Source organism: Labrus bergylta, chromosome 11, assembly GCF_963930695.1.
Source record: "Labrus bergylta chromosome 11, fLabBer1.1, whole genome shotgun sequence".
Classification (NCBI taxonomy): Eukaryota; Metazoa; Chordata; class Actinopteri; order Labriformes; family Labridae; genus Labrus; species Labrus bergylta.
This window is the reverse complement of record NC_089205.1, coordinates 5,889,736-5,915,586: the sequence shown is the minus strand read 5'-3', so window position 1 is coordinate 5,915,586 and position 25,851 is coordinate 5,889,736. Positions and strand designations below refer to the sequence as shown.

The window sequence follows — 25,851 nt, the reverse complement described above, 5'->3', positions numbered from 1 at the left end:
AACAATACATTTATTTTGGATTTAATTTCAGGAAAAATCCTACATGCCAAATTAGATCATCAAAAAATGCAGAAAATCATCTAGTTTGGAGTCACGTAGCCATTAGCCGTAAGAAACCTTTTGTCATGAATCCTGAACTAGGGGTCCACCTTTAACTCAAAGTGACCAGGTCCCTACTTATGCAGAACTTAAGACACAAGTCGTAGATAAATAAAATGAAAAAATCACTCCCCTGAAAAGAGAAATAAGGTAAAGACACCTAAACCATTTTTGTACCAGGCTGTAAACATCTTTTATTTTCTCGGGGCATCTTAACTTAGGGCCTGATATTGATTGACCATAGACTGTACAAACTATGGACGTCAATCATTGGTTTCTGAAGAGGCGTTTTGAAGCCAAACAATGGCCTTTCCCATCTTGAAAATGTCATCCTAACCTGTGCTCAATCTACAAACGGAAAAAGAGGCGGAACTGAGGCCTCCTGTCAAACAGCTTCAACCAACCCACCTGTCAGTCAATTCAGTCACCCAAGCATGACACAATGGGGATTGACTCACTTTTAGAGCCGGCCTCAAGTGGCCTCTTGAGAAACTGCATTTTTTGGCCGTTCTGCATCGACTTCATTTCTCAGCCCTGCAGGTCGCTGCTTTTTTAAAACCTTGCCTATTCAATGCGTGAGGCCTTGGTCAACAGGTGTTTGCTGTTGCAGTTTACACTCTGTATGATTTAGATTGAACTCTGCTTTGAGCTTCCAAGTTATTTTGTTGCTTTGTTTGTTCAAGAAACCCTGTAATGAAACCTGCCACACTACAGGAGGTTCAGTGACTGTTTGTGATCCATGATCTAAACGCTGTTGCACCCTTACAAGATTTCAGTTCTAACAAAGCACATTTACAGCTACTGCAAGGTTTTTATCCCACTTCACAAGAACTCCATAAGTTGTTGTTTCTAGCACATTCAAATAATTAACAGATATGAATATCTAAAAGCTCAAGATTAGTCAAAACCATGACTAGGGCATCATATCGTTGTCGTCTCTTTCTTTACCCCTCCGTCTCACAGCTGAAATATCATCTTCAATTCCAAGTCTCCTATTTCCCAAAACATCACTCTACTTGTCACCTGCACAACCTGCTGCCTGCTAACACTCCCTCACTCTGCTCCTCTGCTGACCGGCAGCACTTTGTTTATCCTTGATCCTCTCTGGCAGAACAATTCAAATAAGACACAGTGTTTGTGTGCACATGAAGTCTTCAGCGCTTGTCCTTTCGCACGTCGCCTTCTCATTGGAAGCCTCCTGCTTGGATGGGATGCAAATTGGGTATTAAAAGAGGGGAGAGAAACATGATATAGCGTGACCCGAGGGCGGCTGAGGAGAGCGAAAGAGTGCGAAGGATAGAGAGCGAGGCTTAATGCCAGAAAAGAATGCAAATGCTGTTGAGACAGGGAGGGAGGGATGGATGGAAGGACGGACGGATGGAGGAGAGTCGGATAGATGGATGGATTAAAGGAGAACGAGAGACAGGGGTCAGGTGACAGTGTGACTTTTTGGCAGGGTCAGAGTTTTTCTCTGGACGACGGCGACAGAGCTGGATTTGCATTGATGGATCTTCTTTCCATGGGATGTCATGTATCAGTGCCTGGGCACATCTCGCCCCACTCATTAATCAAATCATGGCGTCCGTCTAATACTATCTGCGCTTCTCATCTGTCTACCTCTTTGTAGCAGCCGTAGTCAGCCTTTTCAATTTCTATGGCCTTCACTGCGCTGATTTATTTTTCCAGTTGAGAGTTATTATAACCAACGAGTGATAAGAGTATTTTAAAGCTGGAGCTAAAGAGCTAATATGTTCAAAAAGTTTTGATACTTTTCAGTTGAGAGTTTCTAGTGAAAGCTGGGAAAGAGCTTCCACTAGAAGTGGGCGAATCGTTTGCTTTAAGTTCCTGTTTTTGCCCCATATGGTTTAGATTCTCAATGTCAGGTGTTGTAAATATCGGACAACATTACAAAAAGGATTCCTACAGTGATACAGTTTTAATGATAGAATAGGAAGCTATTTTTAAAGGCAGAAACAGCCATTGCATCAGTCTTTTCAGTACCACCAAACTACTTTGGCAAAAACAGTCCTTTTACCTGACAGGACATGGGAGTTGCTGGTCTACTGCTGCCTCAACCAGAGGACATTTGTATTGTGTTAGTTGTGTAAGTTACCTTTTAAAACAATACATTTACAAAAGAATAAAAACAAACTACCCAGTCATGGCTGCAGTAGACCACCGACCCCTGTGTTCTGCAACATAAACATGATCCTTTTTGTCATTGGAGTCTGGTCACACTAAAGAGAGCAACAAAATAATACAAACAAAATGCTTTTTACGTCGCTTTCTTTATTGACACCAGACTCCATTGACAAAAACAGTCAATTTAAAGTACATAAAATAGGAGTTGATATTGTTTATTTGTTGTTTTAAAATGGCAAGTTTGCACCTAACATGATAAATGTTTAAAACAATAAAGTACCTTTAAAAAGAGAGGATGTGGTACACTAATAATTCCTGTTTTCTGGCAATAAAATGGACTTTGGTGGCTTTGAAGAGAGCGATCTCATGAATGTTTCTGGTTTGACCTTTTATCAAAATGTCTGTGTGTGCATCTTAGATTAAAAAAAGACAACACTTTAATTGCACATATTTCTTGAACGATTAAACAGCAGCCTCTGGAGCCTGTTTGGTCGCTGCATACATAATCAGTTTCATCCAGCAATTAAAAAAAAAAAAAAAGTAGCAGTGAAGCTTAAAAATACCCTCATCTCCTTTAATGGTCCTTGTTTGCAGGTGTTAAGAACGTGCACATATTTAAAGGTCTCAACAGGTGATTTAAAAGTAAATGTGATGATACCAGAGCACGTGGATGATGGCAATGTAGAAATAATGTAGGCTGATGAATATTGCAGAAGTAAGTTTTTTAATATCTAAGGTTGGTTTTTCTAATCAGCCTGTAAAATATGAATCTAAATAGCACTCACAGGTGTTTACATTCTGTATCAGCTCTTATTGTGAAAAACAGTCCACTACAAAAGTTAAAATGTGTTTTATTGTTTGATTTATGAGATTTGTAACACATCTGTGTTAATAATATTTTACTCTGGACTAGTCTGGACATAATGTTGTGTTGTAGATTAAACGTAGACACACCCTTAATCTTGTGTTTGCATATCTCTGCTCCAGCAGTCGGCCTATGAAAATAACAGCAAAGAAGTGCAGTTTTACAACACTGCATTTGCAAACGTCTTTTAATGGCATCCCGACTCACTGCCTGTATTCACACAGCTGCTCAGGAAGTGAAAATAACTTCACCTGTGAAATGTCTTCTGCATCTCCGCCTTTGTCATTGTTCGTCTGAGATGTAATAAAGCATGTCAAACATGTTCCTTTACCCTCCAGATAAAGACAAAGCTGATGAAACATGGGGGAACCTCAACAAATAAAAAGGACATAACAGGCATAAAGCTCAGTTTGACTCGCTCTATAAATATGGTCATGACCTTAAATAATAATAACAAGCTTCTCTAAATGATATCTGAGCTGATCACGGCTTCAAAACAAGTGTCACCAGTTCATGATCATAAATTAATTGTGGTGTTGATGTTTAACATTTACATTCTGGTATTATCTATCTGTTGGTTCAAACAGTAGGTGTGGCGTGTTTTAAAAAATAAAAAAAATAAAAAAAATAAAAACCTTTTGAAATGTGTTTGAAAAGTTTACTGCATGTTTAAAATATTTCCCTTTGTGACTTAGTTTTTCCCTCACTTTATTTTAGTTCTTAAATATATCTCCAAATTATAACTGAGATCTCATTGGCTTATAAACATGAAAAAGAGAGAGAAACACTAAGATGACGTTTTGATATAAATCATAATATAAACTTCATCTGTGACATCATGGAGCTGGAGGAGAAAAAGAGACGATTTAAGAAGGAGGTATTTATTGAGTTATACCAGCGTTTTAACTTTATCTTTGTATCATTTTTATACTTGATTCATTTTGTGTCAGTGTAATGGCATTAGGAAATGTTTTCTTTAAATGTGTCGTCATAATCTCATAATGAATGAGCCATTTGAGGACAGGCACAAAATAAAAGATTAATTCATTGAATTAAATACACTTGTTTTTTTAATTAAAATCCTATTAAACTCAAACTAACACTTAGCACTGAACACTAAAAGAACACTTAGACATGAATAAAAATATGAAACATCTATTTAGAAGAAGAAAAGAATAGACAATAAAAGAAGAAATACTTCATACCCCCATGCAAAGGCAAAAATGACATGTGCAAATAAAATACATTTAAAACACAAGATAACACATTTAAAACTATTGAACACACTTAAAACACAACATGCATGACAACAGAATAAAAACAGACACACTAGAACTACAGTAAAGCAGTCCACCAGGGTTTAATGGTCAACAGTGAACCGCTCTGTGCCGTATGAGTGCCAGGATTTTGGAATTTTTCTAAAAGTCATTCTCATGATCGATGTGCCCCCCATTTCAGCCACTCTGTCTGCAACTCCCCCTGACACACGCCCACACACACACCCTGCTGTCTGTCTCTCAGACATCCAAGCTGTCTTTTCATGGATCATCTTCTGCCGGTGCGTGATCTCCAACACGTTCCACGCTAACTCGTCCTCACTGCAGGGGGGGGGGGGGGGAGAGGTGACAGCTCAGGACTCTTTGGCCTTGAGTGACAGCACGGCATGACAGGTCAACAGTCGGCCTCACCCCCCCCCCCCCCTTCATCTCAGTGCATCCACACCTGTTTTGTGATCCACAGCGAGGCTTATTTTAATCCTCGGGGTTGATAAATACAGTGGAGCAAAAGTGAAATGTCCGTTTTGAAGGCTAAATTCATTGACAACCCCCACCACCACCGCCAGCCACCAAATCCTCCACCTCCACTCCCACCTCTTAGCTGAAGCACCATTATGGCTTTTCAGACTCCTTCCTGTACAGTGTTGTTATTTCTTCGTCTGCCCTCCACACAAACACAAAAGGTGGCTGCCTTGGCTCAGGGGGTGTAGCACGTTTTTGAAAGGCTAAGGGCTTTCAGGAGCTGCCCTGGTTCAGGCTTCTGTTAGTCTGACCAAGAGAGGAGTGTACAAGGGGAATGAAGGCCAGGTTTGTGTAATGGCCTCCCTCCTCTCCCCAGCCGAAGGTCACGGAGCTTTGTTGGCCAGTGGAGGTCTAAAAGACAGACCTTTGAAGGACCACAAAGCGGAGGTTTGGCAGGACTAATGAAACTCAGAGCTGCACGTTAATGATCTAAAAGACTGGACCAAAACACTCAGCAGTCCCTTTCCGCTCCCATTCAGCTCCTCTTGATCGCTCCTTCCAAATAATGACAAGGCACTCTCCTCCTCTACCTTTATTGTAACCTTTGATGTCCGCCTTGTTTTTCTTTGTGTCAGCGTTCCCCCCTCCCTGCTTTTCATTCCTTTATGCTTCGCGGCTGTCACTCATCTATTAAGGCAACAAATGGAACAAGGAAAACATTCAGAGCCGTGTATTGTGGTGCACCCACAGGTTTGCTCTTTATTTCTTTTGAAAGCACTTGAACTTGGAATTTTCCTTGGGCTGCCCATTGAATCAGCAGGATAAACTTTTTTTTTTGTGTGTGTCTATTGTCGCAGGATTACAAACATATTTGTTTTATAATCCCCAACTCTTGTCCTCTGCGGACAAATGTTTCTATATGACTGTTTCTTTTTCCATTGTATTACTTAAAGGACAATTCCAGGACTTTTTTTTGTTACCTGGGCCCTCTTTTCCCTCCTTCTACATGTACACATATTACATTGTTTCCTCTAAACAGAAAGGATCCTTACAGAGAGAAACCTTTCTGTAACCTGAAACAGTTGAGATATAGCCAGTGGTTTTATCCTGCAGACAGCAGTATGTTGCTGGTCTATTTTTGCCTTTATTAGTTAATTTATTGGTGTTATTTAAACACATATTTAACATGCTTATTTCATATTGTTTCTTCAGCAGAAAGTGGTTTCAGTAAACCTAAATGTCTTTCCTAAAACTTGTGGCCAAATTCAAAGCTGATAATGTTGTTTATTTTCCTGATTTAAGAGGTTCAGAAAAATAAAAACTCAACAAAAACCGATGTCTGGCTAACTTTTTAGTAAACAAAAAATGCATTTAAATACTGACTACGTTCAAATATCAGGAACGTGCAGCCGGCCTCCTGATTTAGTTGCTTAAGGTCATAAGGCCTTAGTGCAGCCCTTTGACACGGCCTGATTGTGTATGGCTGGAGAGCTGCTGGATGGGCTATGTGAGATGATATGTGTTTTCCTGGAACTTCTGTGTGTGTGTGTGTGTGTGTGTGTGTGTGTGTGTGTGTGTGTGTGTGTGTGTGTGTGTGTGTGTGTGTGTGTGTGTGTGTGTGTGTGTGTGTGTGTGTGTGTGTGTGTGTGTGTGTGTGTGTGTGTGTGTGTGTGTGTGTGTGTGTGTGTGTGTGTGTCTGTGTGTCTGTGTGTCTGTGTCTGTGTCTGTGTCTGTGCGTGTGCCTGTGTCTGTGTCTGTGCGTGTGCGTGTGCGTGTGCGTGTGCGTGCGTTGAACCAGTGTGCCGGGCCTGTTGATTGGCCTTGATTAACTGACTGCCAGGCACTAGAAGCAGAGCTAGAGCCTCTATAATGTAGCATCTTGAGCTGGTTATATCCAATCATTCCACAGGAGACCTTGAACCTGGACCTCCATGTGTGTGTGCGTGTGTTTGTGTGTGTGTTTTGTAGAGGAAAAACACACATAATGCACAGAACTTTTTCATGGGATGAAAGCTTTATCGCTTTTGTAAACAAGGTCCTTTGGTCTGCTGAACTTATAGAGAATGAGTCAAATTCAAATCAAACTGAGAATTAGCATAAGCATCAGAATTAGCATCTTTAAAGGCCACTGAGCTGAAAAAGGGAACCTCTAAGCACTGAAAGATGAATTATGTATAAAAACATTATTCCAGTATTCACATTGTAATTCTCTGTCTTCTGCCACCATTACCTCCTGATTCACATATTCTTCGGTCCTTTTCCTCCCATGTCTCTAACCTTGCTGTCCAGGGAACGTCCGGTGCTATTCACTGAAAAAAAAAAATCATGTCTAAAATCACCGTGTGTTTGTGTGTGCCTGCAGCCAAGCTGAGCAGCCAGGATTCTTACAACAACTTCACCAACAACAACATGGGGAACCCGCGTCTGTCCCCGCTGCCCAGCCTCACCGTGGTGCTGCCACTGGCTCAGATTAAACAGCCCATGACCCTGGGCACCATCACCAAACGCACCGGGTAGGTCACACACACACACACACACACACACACACACACACACACACACACATCCAATAAATACACTCCTCTGCCTCCATATATATACCCACATATAAGGTTTGAAGCACATGTGTAATGCAGCATAGGTCTCTAGAAGGACACTTGTCACTATGAAAATGTCATTTGTTGGTCCCAATTTAAAAAAAAAGAATATGATCCAGTTCTGGGATCCTTAAAACTTCTTAAAAAGTCTCAAATTAGATATTTAAATCTAAGGTCCTAAAATGTCTCAAAATGTCTTATCTTCACCCGTGACTAAATCACAACCTCTTGGAGCTTTGAGTTAAAATGAACACGTTTTAAATCAAGGGAGGCCAGTGTTTCCCCTAGGTTTACAGGACACGCCGACAAACGCTTGAAGGAATCTTGGTGTTCATGGGTTACTTTTAATGACAGCTGTCCTTTTCTATCAGAAAGTTAGACTTAACTTAACTTAAATGGCTTCTTTCCCTGATTTCTGACTCTATCCACTATCCTATCTCTACAATAAAGGCACAAAAATCCCAACAATAAATCTTTAAAAAAAAAAAAAATGGAAAAAAGGGAAACACTGGAGGCGTTTTAGACTAGAAAGTTATTTCTTTCCTTCAGGATTGCAGGACACAAGCCTTCACCTCTAGATGTAGTTTGCTTGGTTGTCAATGAACGTGGAAGAATATGAAAAATTAACACATCAAATTAGTCACTATATAACAATTTAAGTGTCTTTTTTTCATCAATTTTACCAACGTTATAATGTGTTTTCAATGGTTTTAAACCAATAATGAAATGATTTTTCACTCAAAAAAACAGAGTGAAATGAATTGTTTCTTTAAATATGTTTAATAAAATACTTTTAAAATGACCCCTGAAGGAATGGGCTTCTCTGTTTGCACAATAAAAGTCCTAAAAAATATTGGTAATTGTTGAGATGCTTCAGAGCAGCTGTTTCTGTTAACAATATAACCACTGACTCCTAACAACTGCAGGTCGGCTCTTTGTAGGACTCAGACTTCCAGTAGTATCACAATTTAGATAAATATAAAAGCTTTGATTTGAATGAATAAACTACACTCTTGTCCTTTCAGTCAATTTGGTCATTCTAAAAAAACAACTCCCTTTGTATAATAATGTCCGTCCGAAGTGGATCCTTTCAAACATAATGTGTCCACAGGGCTGAGTGTAAAAGGTTTGTTTTGAAACCTCTCTAAAGGTACAGTTTGGCCGCTGTGGAGGATCATTTAAATCACACTGTAAGACGTGTGTACCTCCAGTCTGTGATTTGCTGTCTTTCCCCATTCATCACGCTATAAAAACACTGTATTGTGTCAACAGTGGCCTTGTGCAGGCCAAAGCTTTTTCCTCTCACACATCCAGCTGATGCTCATGGACTCCTTTTGTCTCAGGCTGCCACCTTTTTGCATAGGGTAATGAAGCACAACACACACGCGATACTTGTTCTCTGGGAAACCGATAAAACACATCATGTGCATCGAGAAGAGAAATAAAATCTTGCTTAAAGTTTTCTATCTTATTGAAGTTGTATTAAACGCAGCGTGGTCCTAAGATCTTTGAGTGTTTTAACAAGTTTGATTTTTAAAGTTATGCAGCTCCGCTCTCATGCACACTTTTTTATTTTTTTTTAAACTTGGATCCATGCCATGCATTGAAATCATGTAGCTTTAAGAACATCAGCAACTACAGGCCTTTGCTAAGTGCATTTACATAGAGTACAGGTGGCTCCATAAATATGGGCAGATTTCAATAAATTCATTTAAATGTCATTTTCATGCCCTGTTTGAATGGGGAATGGTGTAATGATCCAAACAGACGAAGATGAGGGATTTATTTCCCCCTCTGTGATATTTGATAAAGGAGCTGTGGGGATGAAAATACAGCCGTGAACGTGCAGTCAACATAAACAACATCAGGACTTCTTCCAAATTCACTGAGACCTCCTCGGTTCATTTGGTTTGTAAAATGCATGATTGCTTATGGGCTTCTGTGGTGTCCCTATAATGACGGGACATTTGTTATCATACGCCGGTCCTGGTGGTTTAGCATTTGGGTATAGCAGTTGTAATATTTGACTTCATCTAAGCTCCTCAAAATAGGTGTGTTTTATTTTTGACCATCAATAACAGCTCTCAGGTTAGTTCTTTCTGCCAGGATTATCATTTTATCAATGAAATAAAAAGTTGTTTTCCTTTTTTTCAATCCTGTGATGATCTGAACGTTTATAATGTGTCTTAATTTGTCCATATTGTGCCTCAGTTTGGGTGTCTCACCCTGTGATTTCCTGTATTTTTATTGCCCTACCTATACCTGTCATTTGCTTCCATTTTCAGCGCCACTTCAGTGGCTACAAAAACCTCTGGTTTAGTTCAGTTTTGTATCGTCACTAGCGGTAAGCCTCAGGGCGTGATCACTTCAGATTGATTGCTTTGCCTCAGTTTCAAACAGTAATCAGTACTTCCATTTCTCTCAACATCTTGAGGTGACGCTCTTCTAAGAAACTGCTCATCTGTCGCTGAGTTTTGCTGTAAACATTATGGAAATGGAGCCAATACATCACATATAGTGCTTTCACACATGCACAAAACTGCTGAGAAGCTGCCAAAGTTTTCATGGTGAGCCGCATGAGTGAACGCAAAGAGCCAAATTTTGTCACTCTGACTTCATCCAGAGTTTCAGTATGAAGAGAATATATACCTGCCTATATGTATGCCTTTTTTCCATTTTGAATTTGGCATTTTTTAATCTGTATCAGTTACACAGCACCTCAGGTTCTTTAGACAAACAATGTGAAACGTTTTCTAGCTTCAACGGGAGCCAGAAGGAAAGACCAAAGCCAACATCGTGGTACTCTCTCAGCACATTGTTACTTCTCTTCACTGTTAATGACGTTTAAAACCAATTGTTCCCTGTCGTAGATTATAGTTGAAAGTCTTTAAAATCAGGTGTTTGTCGACTTATTATATATATATATATATATATATATATGTAAAACAACAAACACCTCAGCATGAAAACAAGACTTAAAACTCAATGTGAAGAAAAATGTGCAGACAAAACAAGACCTGAATCCTGTTTTTATAGAGAAGGAATCATGACAGGACAGAAGTATGTGGCTTGATTCATTTTAGCAAGATGTGTCCAATATCCTATTTCATTTAAAAAATGTCATTTTTCTTGAACTGTTGGTGATTTTGAACAAACACTCCTCAGTTGTGAGGAAATTGTGCATATGCAACTTTTCTTGACAGATGACCGCAATACAATTGTTTCTTTTGGACTTGTTTTTGGGCCTTTGTGAGCTGTATGTGGGTGTTGATGGGAGAATGTCACCCAGTGCGGTTCATTGATGTGTTTTAATCGTCTGTGTACAACAATAGAGCTCTATGACATCAAGGAATACGTGTAACAATCGCGTCATTGTTTTTTTTTCAGGAAGTTTGTTGACAAAATGTAAAACATAACAACAAAGCCAGCTTTTTTTAGTGTAAGAATTCAACACACATCCCCAGTAAAGGCCCTGAAACAGCTGCAACAGCTCTTTAGGACATTATGAGAGCCGTTTGGCTGCTTCAGTTCTCCTTCATGCATCCATTCAGTCCAGAGGAGGCGTCAGTATTAATGCATCAGGACATGCAGCTGTGCGGCCTGCTCCTGCATGCACACGGCTGCACCAATTCACCAAAATTACAAAATTACAAAATTACACACACACACACACGCTGACACACAGTGAGTGAAGCAGCAGGTTTGGCCCCTGGAGTGGGGGGTGATATCATATGGTTTCACGCTATACTCGCACAGGAGTGCAGAGGCACCATCTGTCTGTCTGTGCAGACAGTAGTCCCTCTCTTTTTTGAGTGTGTGTGTGTTTGTGTGTGTGCATGTGTGTGTGTTATAAAGAGAGAGAGAGAAAGAGGAGCGTCCGGCAGCTGTATTTACACCTGTATGAGCAGATCCCTGTTGGCAGGGCGGCAGAGGAACACACCAGCTGCTTAACCTACATTCTCTACCAGGCTGTCTTTGTGTGCACTGTGCCATGACACACACACACACACACACACACACACACACACACACACACACACACACACACACACACACACACACACACACACACACACACACACACGCACTCACACACGTTGATGAAGCTTTCAGCCCATTTGTGTGACTGGGTCCACTGCAGAGATTTCGTAGACCCTTATCAGACCACCAATGTGCAAAATTCTGCTGTTTGTCTTCAAAATTGTAACATCAAAGAAAACCTCAACAAGATCTTGCCTCTCTGTCAGTTTAGATTTGAGGGTTTGTGTGTGTGTGTGTGTGTGTGTGTGTGTGTGTGTGTGTGTGTGTGTGTGTGTGTGTGTGTGTGTGTGTGTGTGTGTGTGTGTGTGTGTGTGTGTGTGTGTGTGTGTGTGTGTGTGTGTGGGGTGGGGGTTACAGTCGGATGTGTCTCAGTATCCGCCTGATAACCCCCCCTTGCAGACGAGGCCAGGTCAGAGAAGAGAGTGAAGAGGAGCACAGCCAAGCTTCTGCTAGTCCTCAAGGCCTCCTGGGAGTCCCGAACAAGGAGAGGAGTGTCGGCTCTGACCCGGCCTCTTGTTTCCTGTCAGCCATATTTGGCACAAGGTTGGCCCCAGTTGAATTAAATCCCGGGGAAGAAGGGAAAAAAAAAAAGACACAGAATCAAAGGATTCTCTCTTGGTGAAATGTTACTGTCAGAAGTTAATCTGTGAAAAAGATTACGAGAGAAACACTCAAACAGCTCCGAGGACTGTCGGCTTGTCCCTACACTGACCAAAGTTGTGTAAGGATAGATTTAACTTGTCAAAAATGCCTGACAGGGATAAAATTTGGGATTTGCAAGCAGACAAACTATTGCACACTTATCCCCTTCTACACACAGTCTGACTTTAACACGGACAAATGAAAATCCAAATGGAAAGATTGTTGCACACAAAACAAAACACCACCCTCGACTAAATCCCTCTGATGACATTTTCAAGCAAATGCAGCCAGAGTGCAGGCGAGGTAACGAGAAAGAGAACAGCGAGAGAACGAACGAGACCCTGTGACCTGCTGCAGATGTGCCCTCAGATTACTGTAATACGTGTATAAGAGCTGGCACATTGAAGAGCCATTGTCTTACATAGCCTGAGTGGGAGCACAGCTAGAAAGGGGCTTTAAGAATGCCCAGCATCACATGGCAGCAAGTAAAGCATTTGCACAAATCACCTCACTTCCTTTCCTTTTTAATGGCCCAGGCGGAGCTGCTATTAGGGCCAACGGGTTAAGAGATGAATGTGTGAACAATTATTCTCCGGGAGTGGGGTCGCCGCCCTCACAGGTCGATTACTCTCCCTGGTCCTCCCGCCCCTCTTTTCCTCTAACTCTGCCTCTCACAGTCTTACACCCCTTTTACTCCACTGACCCATGTTTCACCGATGTTTCCCAACATGCCACTGACCCGCTCGGGACTCTCTTCCCTGCTAAACCTGCAGGATCAGGCCTGTGCGTCACATAGCCGGGCGGTCTTTGTCTACACTGTGGTCAGAGCTGTTTACTGCCAGCTCGACACCGCGGACAGCTTTCCCAACATGACCTCATTCTGTTGTTTTATTCTCAGCAGTGTGCAATTTGACATTTGACACAAGCTTAAATGCTACGTGTTTCATATAACAACGCATCGGTATGGTCTGCAGCATCAAAAAAAAAACATCTCAGCTTATATAATGAACCACTTCACCACAATGAACACAGAGTCATTTTTTAGTGCAAGTAACAGTAAATCACCTTTAAAACTGAAAGATTGAGAATGAGATATATTAAAAACCCAACTGTAGAAGTCACTGCTTGTTTCATCTCTTATGGAAACATCTGCATTGTAGTCCATTCAAAGTGTCCACTTTACTTAATTCATGAATCTACCGGCTCAGTTTACACACACATTTCTTGTATAACTTTAGATTAATTGTTTGCTGGCTATAGTTTGCAATAGTTACTGTAGCAGTTGAAGCAAAAGAATGGGGAAATATTAACTCAGATATATGTAAATATACATTTTTGTTGAGAGTTTCAAGTGGACCCAAAGTGAAAACTTGTGGAGGGAATAATGAGGGTCACATGCATCAAAGCTACAGTCCTCCAGCTGGACTCAGATCAGAGATGTGTTACTATACCATAGTGAGATACCCAGAATATATTTATTCAAATTAAATAATTATATACTGATGTGAATTTGGGTAACAGTGATTCAAGAGCAAATATTGCTGCAAAAACATAGACTGCAGTGTTTCAACCTGCATTCTTTCTTAAAGCCATCTTGGGGTGTCTCCACTGATTTTTCTAACTTTTGGATTTTCCTAAAGGCAGTAGTCAATCAATCAATGAGCATCATCTGGGTTTTTTTTATTCCTACAACAGAGCAGCAACGATCAAAAGTAGTTTTATCTAGCCTGTCCAACCGAATGAAAGCACAAGTTACAGAGTAAGACGTGATGAAGACGATGAAGAAATGATGAAGACTTTTATCTGAATTTCCTCTTCCACTTCAACAAGGTTGTAAAAATATATATATATTTTTTTGACCTCAGAAATATTGCAAAAAAGAAGAAGACAGTGTTTATCCCCAATAGAGTGTAGTGCATTTGTTATCAACCTAGATCTCGGGGCCAAAGGCTTTGTCGGCCCTGAGATTGTTAACGTCAGAGTTTTACATATTAACTCAAATAATGATGACGCACTTACTGGATAGTTTATAAAAAAAACTCTTTTGTTAAGAACAAGTGTGTCTGCCTTTCCTTTTGGCATGTTATTGATGAGAACAATCCAAATTTCTGTTAATTTCTGCTGCTTTTTGGGGGGCTCCAAGGGAAAAGTTTGGTAACCACTGGTGAAGTGGTCTGACAGAGTACTGCAGATACATGCTTCTTTTACCAGCTGCTTAGATTACAGCAACTTTTTATTTACTGGTTTCTGAGAACGTTACATTTCTCAAAAACAGTAAACTGGCTGCTGACTCTTGAAGGCCTGGTGGGAAAGAAAACTTAAGTAATAATTGGACTTTTGGTCTCATTTGATATATTGTTACTGTAACAATTAAACTGAAAAAAACAAGGTGACATCTCAGCAGAATTTAAATGGAGGCCTCAAAAAGCCAGAAAGTTCCCAGTGTTTTAAACTTTCTTCAAACAATAAATGGAACCAACAATAAGTCCAAGAGGAGTTTGCAGGAAAAATTCAAAGCAGCATCTTGTCAAACCCCAAAGCCCACTTGGCCTTTGCTACCCCCATTGAGACCTCCCCCCATTCGCCCATCACTCTCCCACTGGTGTCCATCCATTTACCCAGCTGGAGGCCCAGAGCGGGGGGGCTCAGCAGGCCTGATAGAGACCATCCACCCCCCCCCCCCTCTGCAACTCTTTGATAAGTGGCAGTTTACCAGGGGCCTCCATTACAACAAACGGCATGTTCATTTGTCAAGTTGCGCTCCAGGAGTGAGACATCTCGGGGCAAATTGTTTCTCTCCCCGTCCCCCCTGGAGTCACATTTTTCTACACATCCATGTACCAAGACTAATTGAAAACTGTGTGCTATCGTTGGGAGGGCCCCGGACGGATGCGGCGAAAGCGATAAAATAAAGAAGTGCTGCAGAGTGCTTTAGTTGGCCGGGGATTCTGTTTTTTCATGACTCGAGGAGGTTGGCTAGCGGGGGACAGAGTTCAGTCTCATCGGACCTTTATTGCTGCAGGGAAAAGGCTTATTTACTGTAAACTGTTTACGGAGCTCTGTCACTATCTCTGGACATGCAGGATAAACACAGGAACACACTCCCACTCCTAATGTCTTGTAAACATTACAAACACGCACAAACTGACAGAAATACACCCTGCAAAAGACACTCTGGATGACTCTTACACACACACACTGTGTTCTTGTTAACATAATCACAGTGGATACACATTTGCCCACACCCTTGCATCCAAACAGGCGCGTTCACAAGACAATGCGTGGCCATAAATACACACTTGCACTAAAAAAAGACGGCACATGCAAACACACAACTGCTTGTCTCAACAATGCCCGAGCGCTGTTAGTTTTATTGGTGTCCCCAGCTATTATACAAAACGGATGAACTCTTCTTTCTCAATCTCAACAATCACAAGCGTTTCCCATCATTTTCGTCTCTCCGTGCTGTATTTACACGGTTGGATTCAGACCTCCATGTTTGTGCAAAATGCAGCCATTCTTCTTTAAAGCGAGGGAGAAATAAGAAAAGAAAACATGACAGATGTCTGAAGAAGAAAAAAAAGAACAAAGTCTGTGGACATGCTGCATCTGCCAAATCTATGGTATCACACTTTACGGAGCAACTTGAGCAGATGAGTCATCGAGCCGTCCCGCAGGTTTTCAAATCCATCTTAGTGCACAGACATTCGGCTTCCTGCCTCCGATGTGTCGTGCACTTAAACAGACACGTCAGAAAGTATGTAATGTGAAAAGTGTGTTTGCTCAAGTGTGCTAGTTTAATAATGCTTTTTCCGTCTATCTCTGTATCCCCCCCCCCCCCCCCCCCCCTTCACCCTCCTTCCCCCACCCTCTTCACCACCCCCCCCTCTCATGAAGACCCTACCTCTTTGGGGCGGGATGTTTTGCCATTAAAACTCCATGGTGAGTTTTTAACTTTTCCCCTCGGCAGCATGCAACTGTATCCTCCACCACAGCTTCACCACCCGCCTCCTTTACCTCTCATTTGTTTCCTGGTTTACTTTCAACACATTCCTCAGAGTTTGTGCGCTCATTCCTCCAGGGGGGGAAATCTCCAAGAGGAGTGTTTCTTATTTTCTCATCACCTTTTTTTTTTTTTTCAGTTCTGTTTTTTTGCAAAAGCCTTTAATTTTTAATGGGTAGAGTTTTGCATATATGTTATTTTACCAGAAAAAAATATATATAATAATATTAATATGAGATAGATAGATTTTTTGATAGGTGCAAACAAAAAGCATGCATGCTTTAATATTGATTCACAGGGTGTAGTGCAGGAGATATGTTTCATTATGGTAAATTACATTTTCCTTTGGCTTTGTTTAACCCAACATTTTATTTAATTTTTTTACAAATATAACACCTTTGTGTTAAACACATGTTCAAATTTTTTTCTTTTTTTTTTTTTTTTTAGCTCCCTCCGATTGCATTTCCTCCCTGGCCAATGTGTTTCTGCACGCAGTAATTGTGCCATGTCATACTCTGGTATTATTGTGAACTGTGTGTTGTGCTGGTATGGAAATGTGAGTAATTTTTATTTTCACTCAAGATGTGTTTATTTCAAACTGTTTAACCAAATGTAAAGCTGCACTTAACAATAATTATGTAGTCAAAAAAAAAAAAAAGCCAAATGACCGTGTGTGATGTGCAGGAGGTTCTTCAAAGTGAGGACCAACAGAGGATTTATTCTCAGATGCTTTAAATATCTCTCAGATCTACAGAGCATTTTAAAAAAAAATCAAGATTTATTTTGGAGCTTTTTTTTGCCTTCACTTTAGACAGTGGATAGATTGGGAACGTAGGGAGAGAGAGAGTGGGGAATGACACGAGGGAAAGGAGCAGGTAGGATTTGAACCCAGGCTGCCCACCAGGAGGACCACACCTGGGGTGCACCAACAACTTTGCAATCAGCACCCCAGCATTTCAAAGTCTTTCTGCTCATTGTTCCATTAAGGACGAAAGTGTCTTGAGATAACAATTGTGTTGAATTGACAGTGATTTAGATTTTTTGCAATCTGCTTTTTGAAGCAAACATTACATAAGCAACCATGAACACAACTTAAGTAAAAGATGACGTTGACAGAAAGACACAAAGATCAGCTGTTACTTCTTTAAGTTTCCAAACTCATAAACTGAAATGTTTCACTATATCATTTTGAATGCAGTTCAGTGAAAATCAAACGTTAGAGGGCACAGCATCTTCCCATTCGAGGATTTTGTTCTTGCGGGGGGAGGGGGGGGTGAAACCAAGTTTCTTGTCAACGCTATGTCATGAAATCAGATGCTTACAGGCTTTTAAAAAGAAGCCCCATTATGACAGAGTCACTTATGGAGGGATGATTGAGTGACTCAGTGAAGTGAACTTTTCCCTTCCTGGCTCTGCCGCTCCTCCCTGTTGACTCCACTCACTTTAGAAAATGAATAGCATGTGGTGCCTTCCCCGAGTCTTGGGTTTCGTCTTTTGTTGTGGGCAGTCACTCATACTTTTTAATTGAAGCTCCCCCCACTCCTCTCTGTCTTCATCCACCTCCCGCTTAATCCAGGCCCTTAGTGATTTCAGAGCGTATACTTTTCAAAGGTACACATCATTAGCATTGGAATCTTGACCCTCACAATAACTGCCTTCCGCTCGAATTGGAGCTAGTTGAACCTATATTGTTTCTCTCGAGATGCGAGCTATGACAGTTCATTCACCAATTTCTGCTTCAGCTTTCAGCCTCTAAAAGCTCAGTGAGACCCAGTTAAGGTACACATTTGAGAAACAGAGCCCTCCTTTGTTTCCTTTTGCAGGATACCTTGAGCTTCATCATGCGCTCTCAGATTTCTATTTTATGTTTGTATTTCAAACAACACATTTTTGATTAAATTAAACTTACACAAGTGTATGTTATTGTTTGCACTATCTTGCTTTAAGGACTCTTGAATTCAAACATTGGTATTTCTGCTTATTCTCCACATTTCTCCAAATGCTTCAGATCCCTAGAAACTTCAAAATCTGAAACAAAAATAGACATTGGGCATGTTTTTAATGAAGAATCATGCAATATATTTCTGAACATTCAAGATGTAAATATCACTGTACTTCTTTTTTTGGGGGGGTGGGGAATTTTAATTTATTTGAATAAAATGCAAAGGCCTTTTGATTGTTTAACATTTTTTTATAAATGCATTGTCGGCATTAGTATTTGTGCTTGTTGTGATGTCATGTCTTATATGCTTCATATCTCTAAACCTATCAGACCTAAAAGTTATGCAAGTTATTTTCTAGCTGTTGTTTTTTCTATTTTCTATTTATTTAAATAGTTTCATGCAAACAAGAATCATCCCTATTCATTGTCCTCCCATCGCTTGTGCATTTTCAAGATGTTTACAATAGGTGCATTAGCTTTCTGTTCCAAAACAAATAAAGTTATATTCTATTCTGGTATTCTTTTAAGATCTATGTATGCAGGAACATGTTTACAGTGGTCCCAGCATTAGCTCTCTTTTCAGACAGTTAATAAGTTTCCACGGCTTGTATGGATCACAGTTGTTCAATGTTTCGAACATTTAATGCCCATTCTCCAATGTTCACTGAAGTTTCCTCCTGTGGTCGTCATTAGTTCTGTGTTCAATACAGCCAAAGGCTGCCTTTTTTCCGAGGGCTATTGTAAAATAATAAACGTGACGTTGAAGGATGTGTCCTCCACATGACTGCCCTCTCTCTCTCTCTCTCTCTCTCTCTCTCTCTCTCTCTCTCTCTCTCTCTCTCTCTCTCTCTCTCTCTCTCTCCCTTCCCTCGTCCTCGTCCTCCTTATGCTGGCTCTTTTCTTTGGATGATCTTTGTGGCCCAGAATCAGAGCTACGACAGCCGTGCAGCTCTTTGTCGCTGGTTTGCCGGCTCACGTGAGCTCTATCATATTTGTTTACTGCGAGGGGCCTCGGAAATAAATGGAAGCTGCCACCGGACTCCCCAACCCCCCTCGGAGGCGCCTCACGTTAGCCCCGGACATAGTAATGCGAAGGGACTTTGATGGTTGATGTTGCAGATTGAATTATGCCCTTGAGGAAAAGCTATTAGCTCAGTCAAGAGTCCTCATTTGTTAAATTAAAAGTGGAAATGACATGTGAGTAGTCTTCAGTGGATTAAAGTTGCAAAGAAAATGGATTCCACTCCCTGCAAAAAGAAAAGCGAGCAGAGAGAAGAAAAAAAAAGATGTGCTGTTTGTTTCTTGACGTTCCCTCCCACCTGATTCCAGGTCCATCTCTCTGTATTTATATTTAATGATTTATTGATATTGGGTTACATATTGGTGACATTCACTGAACCATCCCCACCACCACCACCGATCCACGACATAAAATGATTATCCTCTGAATGGAAATCTGAATTTGGTCCTTTTGCGCTGCTTCACTGACATAAAAACAGAAACATCAACAATTTTAAGCCTCTTCAAGTGAGATGGAAAGAGGAAAAGGAGGATTTAAAATAATGTAATGACATTTATATCCTGCAACCTCCACGCGCACATAGACTGGATCTGTGTGTTCGTGTGAACTCTGTGCAGGTATAAACTAGACTAGTCCATCCTTTCCTAAGGGTTCCAAATCTCTACTGTACCCCTTGTCAGTACTTCCACTCGGTCTTGTCATTCTCTCTCAAATACAATACACCATTTTTATTTTATTGTTAATGTTGAATATTGTAGTGCGCATAAGTTTCTTTGTACTTTATTTCGGTCAGCATTGAAACCAGTGAAGCAATGAAAATATATTTTTTAGATATTCTTTCTGTTGGCCATTTTTGCCTGTATTGGATAGGACAGCTGAAGAGAGATAGGGAATGTTTGGAGGAGAGAGTGGTGGATGATATGCAGCAAAAGGCCGAGGTCAGATTCAAACCCATGGTCACTGCAACAAGGACTGTAGCCTTTGTACATGGGGTATGCAACATAACCGCTAGGCTATCCGATGACCCAAGATGGAACATTTCAACATGGATTACCTGACTAAGGAAGGAGATTAACTTTGCAGAACTCAGGAATAATTTCCCTTCCTTTAAGCAATGGAGGAAAGTTATGCGATGTCTTCCATTGTTTCTCCTGTGTGCATAGCATTTGGCTAGCTTGTTGGCAGATTCATTCATTGGTCACAGGAGGTTTCCTAAAAGTTTATAAGACATTTGTATGCCTTGTCTTCCCACTGTCCTTGATTTTGGATTTCCCCAACCCCCCTCCAGGAGTGTAGATATTGCAATGTAGAAGAAAGTTGTAAAAGCACTGGGGGGAAAAAAAAGTTTCCAGTAGATCGCTCACTGGATCTGTTTGTTAAATTCTTTATCCTCTCCTCACACTGGCAAATGAATAGGCCCGAGGAAGAGCTTGGAGGAGTAGACAAGGGCACCCTGGTCTTAGCCAAAGCAATATCCTGAGTGTGACTTTATCTCCCCCCTCCATCTTCCTTTCACAGACAGGGCTTACTCTGGATATTTGGTTATTCAGCCTTCTCCCCTTGACCCAGCACTAATAAATACAAGCTATGAAACTTGTCCAGAGGCCTTTCCTCGGACTACCTTCACCACTTCCTTTTTTCTGATCCCTCTTTCACACGGTGTTGGCCAAACAAAGACATCAACATATCTGTGCATCCAGGGAGTAATTTATGAGGTGCTGACAGTCTGAAGGGAGGCAACAGAAAGAGAGTTTTACCAGCTATAGGTCTTTCAGCACCTGTTTCTTAGAAACTTAGCTAAACTACTGGACAAGAAGTATCCCTCTATACAAGCATTACTGTTAAACTGCAGCCTACCCACATAGTTTTTAGTTTAAAACTCATTACATTTCTCATTTAGTGGTAAGTTAGCACTAAACTTAAACAACGTGACTATTTCACTACTCGACGGCCAACGACAAACTCACAGTATAAACTCCGTCATCGAGAACGAGCAGTGACACAGGGAGGCGTCTGATTGGTTCATCAGATCGGTACCTCTTGGCAGACATTGGTCGAAATTTTTACAGGCTTACAACTGCTACAGATGACAGATTTCCTTAGTTCCTTTTTCAGAGCACATTAGTTATTAATTTCTGTCAGGACCTCAAGACAATTTCAACCAAAACCTTAAAAAGTGGATCTGCAGCTTGGATGTCAAAGTGAGCTAAAATCAAGTGAGCCTGTCCACAGCTCATAAAAAATGAACAGCATAACCAACAAATGTGTAAATTATATCAGTATCCCCGGCTTTTATGGTTCAAATATTCAGGGAAACATAAACCTAACCTTTCTGCTGTCTTTCAACACATAGACAAATGAAGTAGCAACAGTTTGTCTCTTTAGCTCTTTTTCCCAACAAATAAGTGAGGACTAAAGCATGTGTGTCACTTCCACACCAGCCTGGTTTCCAGAGGTCAAGGCTGAGCCTTCCTCTGGGAGGGTGTGACCCCGCAGTGAGTCTTCGAAACCCTTAGTCCACCTTGTGCCTGATCGACTGTGACCGTTTTTGACTCTCCAGGTTGGTTATAAAGCTGGACAATAATACCAGACCTCGCTACTGTTCTCTGATCATTTCCATATGGGGAGCACCACTACAGCTGAAACCTCTTTCTGTGTCCGATTCTCCTCTAACAGTCCTGACATACTGAATAATCCGAGAACTACTAATAAATTCCCTTCTGTGGCCAACATGAAGTGAGACAGCCAGAGAAGAGGACTTGGATGCTGTATTTGGCAGATTATTTTTTCCTTCTAAAAAAATCCTTGGTGTCTCCTCAGTGAGATTGCAAGGTTTATTGGTCCATGCCATTTATTGAGACAGGCATGTCATTTAGGGAACATTCATGGATTTTAATTTCCTTAAAATAAAATTAAACATTAAAGCCATTGTCACGTATGCACTCCTGAAAATGTCCCAAAAATGTCAGGCAGGCCGCCCCCTAAAATCTTCCTGGGTTGGTTGTTCAGACATATAGCTCACAGCGGGAGTCAGTTACTGTCAGACAGGAGGGGAGGTTGGAGGTACATGATGTAAGTAGAACGACCCAGAAGTGGCAGACAAAGATGATCATGCCCTTACAGTTCATGGTCATTTGCGGTTTGCAAGATATAGACCCCTCCCACTCACTTGTGGTGAATTTTCCTGAATATTACCTGCTGCGTTCTCACATTGGCTCACTCCAACTTTTCACAGAAACCTTACTAGGATGCTGGCAGGAAAAGATTCTGGGTAAAGTTGAAGTGAAAACTCGGCTTAAACTAAAAAAACTCAGTCAATTGAATTCCTATTCTTATGGATATGATGTGAGAATAAAAGTAAAGACGATATTTTTTCAAGTCAAGTTTGTTTATACAGCACCTTTCAAGAGCAGAAGTCACAAAGTGCTTCACAATCAAAGATTAGAAAAAGCACATACATTAGATGCAGGCACAGAAAGATCACACAAAGACAAACACTGTTTTTACTGATTCATGCTACTGATCTGTGGTTGATATGGGACCTTTTTAGAGGAAAGCTAGAGACGATTAAAACCTACGACACAGAGGCATTATTTGTCTTATGGCAGGACCACACATTCTTCTGTATGGATACTCTGTCACATAACTTACTATTTCACCCAACAAATATCTCGGATGATGGCCGGGTTGTATAAACGTTACAATCCAGCAATTGGGCATTTTGTAGTTCTATATCAACATTTGTGGTGGAGCAGGATTGTATTTGCCCTTCATTCTCTGCAGAGGTGAATGTTTTGTTTGCAGTCATTTGAATTTCCCCCCTTGCTTTGCTCCTTGCATGCAAAGCACGTATATAAAGTATGTGATCCCTGTTCACAGATGTGTTGGTTTACATTATACTCTCCTCCAAGGTGTATTTCTTGTGTTTTACTGTTGACAGTCATCACCTCTTGTCAGATTCTTGTTGTGATCTTCCATGAATCACACTCTTTAAATGTCCATACTTCTTCTGAAAGGTGCTTTGTATTCCATTTTATTATCAATAAAATAGTAGATAAATTAGTAACGTTGATGTTGGAAATGAATACAAGAAGGCCATTGATGAGGAGATTACTGCTACCACTGATACTACTGAAAAGTTTACTTCTTACTCTACCTTTCTGTCTGAACATTGTGCTCCTTTCCCTCCTGAAGCAAAGCAAAACCCCCGCCACAGATCTCCCCGAGCAAGTCCAGTGGAGGAGAGTTCTGCGTGGCCGCCATCTTTGCCTCGTCTCGCTCCTGGTTCATCAGCAATTCCAACATGAAACGGGAGAAAGGTAAGATCTCTCCCACAGGTGCTTTTGATAACAGTTTTTGTTTTAATCTTGTCAAAGTACAAACATCTCTCCCGACATGTTCCTTCCCAGATCAATCCAGGCAGTCGGTCGTGGACTCATTGTACATCTTGAGTTGCTATGGTAACTTAGTGGAGCATGTCTTGGAGCCTCGGCCTCTCAGCACTGCTCAAAAGATCAGCGATGACACACCTTTGGAGCTCAGCACCTGTCCCAGGGCCTGTTGGACTCTAGCCAGGTAATACTGTGTTGACCACTTCTCAAAAAAGGGTCTCGATTTGGTCAGTTTCACGGTTGGTTTATCATTTATTTATTCTTGTTTTTTGGAGCAGAACACCACAGTGGAACGAGCTGCAGCCACCCTTCAACTCCAACCACCCCTTGGTGTTGGCCTCAGACCTGGTGCAGTACTATCAGTGTCTCCTGGCTGGTAAGTCTTACACAAATCTTTTTCTTTCCTTCTTTTTGCGTTCTTTGGTTCATTCATAGTATCACATTGTGTTTTTGTAAAAATGCAAAGTTTCATACTGGGGAAGCATAAATGCATATTAAGTCTGTTTAAAGATGTAAATCAATGCAGATGCACTCAAGGCAGCTCGATTTGAAGTGAACATGTGTTTCAGGTTTCAGCTCATTGAGTTACTGATAATAAGGAAACATTATGATACCACAAGCAAACAATAATGGGGGCTTTAAGATCATGTTCATGGTACCTCATCGAGTGTACATTTGTTTAGATTAGTCCTCATATAGTATGACATTTCTGTGCAAACATTTCCTTTTAAACTGCCTTTAAATCACCTATGAGCATCAGAGAAATAAAGTACAGACCTGGGGTGCTTTCATTATTTCAAAGTCAATAAGGCTGAACTTTTTTCTAAATAAAAAAAGGACAATGTGGAAAACAGCAGTATGAAAAAACCTCTATATATGGCCTCATATCACATAGTAAGAACAGAAGCACACTTTATGTTGCTTAAAAAAACTCAACAATAATTTGGCTTTATTATTATGATGGCGTATTACATTTTAGGGTCTAAATGTCTAATGAGGGCAAAACGTTTTAGAATTGCCCCAATAGATTTCTTACTTTTTCAAATTCATCTATCACTTCTGCAAATTATTGTTCTCTCATTATCTTAAGTTTTTGTTGGCTTTCAATTGTGATTACTTGCTGACATTTTTCACCAATTGCTGTTTTTTTTAAATACTAACTCCAAATATGATAGAAGTTTAAAATTTAATCTGGAGAAATACTCAATTGTTGAGTCATCTTGGAGAATTGTTACTTGCAAAAAGAAGTGTTTTGATATGAAAAGAGAAGTTGAGGTATGTATGGCGTTGAATCTGTTGGAGGATCGACCTGAACTGCATCATGTTTTTCTATAACATGTATGCATTATAGATAGTAGGTCTGTGTGTGTTTTGCCAATACAGGCTAATACAACCATACATGTTTTCTGTGTACTGTATGCATTATTAGACAAGGGGGTGACCCCTAATCCCTGCTGACTTTTTCAAGTTGACTGTGTTGAAAGCCACTCCTCGGCCCTTTTATTGCTGCCACATGCTGAGGAAAGTGCTTTCCAGTCAGCAGCCATAACATTTCCTTTGTCAAAGAGTTCGGACAAAGACACTCCCACATTTACCATTTCATATCCTCTGAGTAATCAGACTTTTTCTGTTCTGCGCCTTGAGTCTGTCTTTGCCCGCCACACTACACGCCCGCTCCAGGGTATGCTAGCACAATGCTATGAGATGCTGCACTCTGACCAATTAGCTGACACCCTAAACTCTCTTTAATTCAATAACAAGTACAGAGCAGTGAGCACTTTAGGTTACCCTCTGAAAGGCCAATTCGGAAAAAGCCAATGCAAGTGCACATGGATGGCCACACACGGAATCAATCCACCCCCTGGAATAGGCTGGCGTTTTGAGCTACTCCATAATTATAAACACACAAAATCTGTAATTAGCTCTTGCGGCTGCTCCAGGGCAAGTGGTGGCTGTGTTTACCCTAATCTCTGCACTCGTCTCGTTGACTTCTGTAGCGCTCCAGGTCTAACTGGTAGGATATTTTCTCAAATTAGTGCTAATGGTCTCTCCTAGTGTCAGAGCGATGAGGACACGTTGGGGTGACGGGCGCGGGCGTCAGCTTTTTCCACCATTCTCTCTGCCAGCATGGGCAGTGGAAGTGCTGCATAATGAGAGAGATTCATTGCATTAACATTTACATCCAATTAACAATAGCCAGCTAACACCGCCGTGGCTCTTTCATTCCCCAAACCAACCGAGTGAGAACCAATATGAGGTCAAGACGCTATAAACATAATTGTTCAGCCCTCTACCCACTTCTTGTTCTCCTGCCATTTTCCCTCGGGGTCAGGGTCCTATACACCACCGACACCGACTGAGCTGCTCTT

General features: G+C 40.9%; 1 protein-coding gene across 3 annotated transcripts in view; it reads left to right on the top strand.

Annotated features, from left to right (window-relative positions):
• bcas3 (BCAS3 microtubule associated cell migration factor) overlaps window positions 1–25,851 on the top strand; it is a 336,126-nt gene that overhangs the window by 85,748 nt on the left and 224,527 nt on the right. For 2 of the 3 annotated variants that reach the window (XM_065960136.1, XM_065960138.1), the window contains exons 16-20: window positions 7,208–7,358; window positions 16,023–16,067; window positions 23,286–23,410; window positions 23,501–23,666; window positions 23,761–23,858. In XM_065960136.1, the coding sequence (XP_065816208.1) occupies window positions 7,208–7,358; window positions 16,023–16,067; window positions 23,286–23,410; window positions 23,501–23,666; window positions 23,761–23,858 (585 nt within the window). The remainder of the gene's footprint in view (window positions 1–7,207; window positions 7,359–16,022; window positions 16,068–23,285; window positions 23,411–23,500; window positions 23,667–23,760; window positions 23,859–25,851) is intronic. The other variant, XM_065960137.1, reaches the window with a different exon arrangement.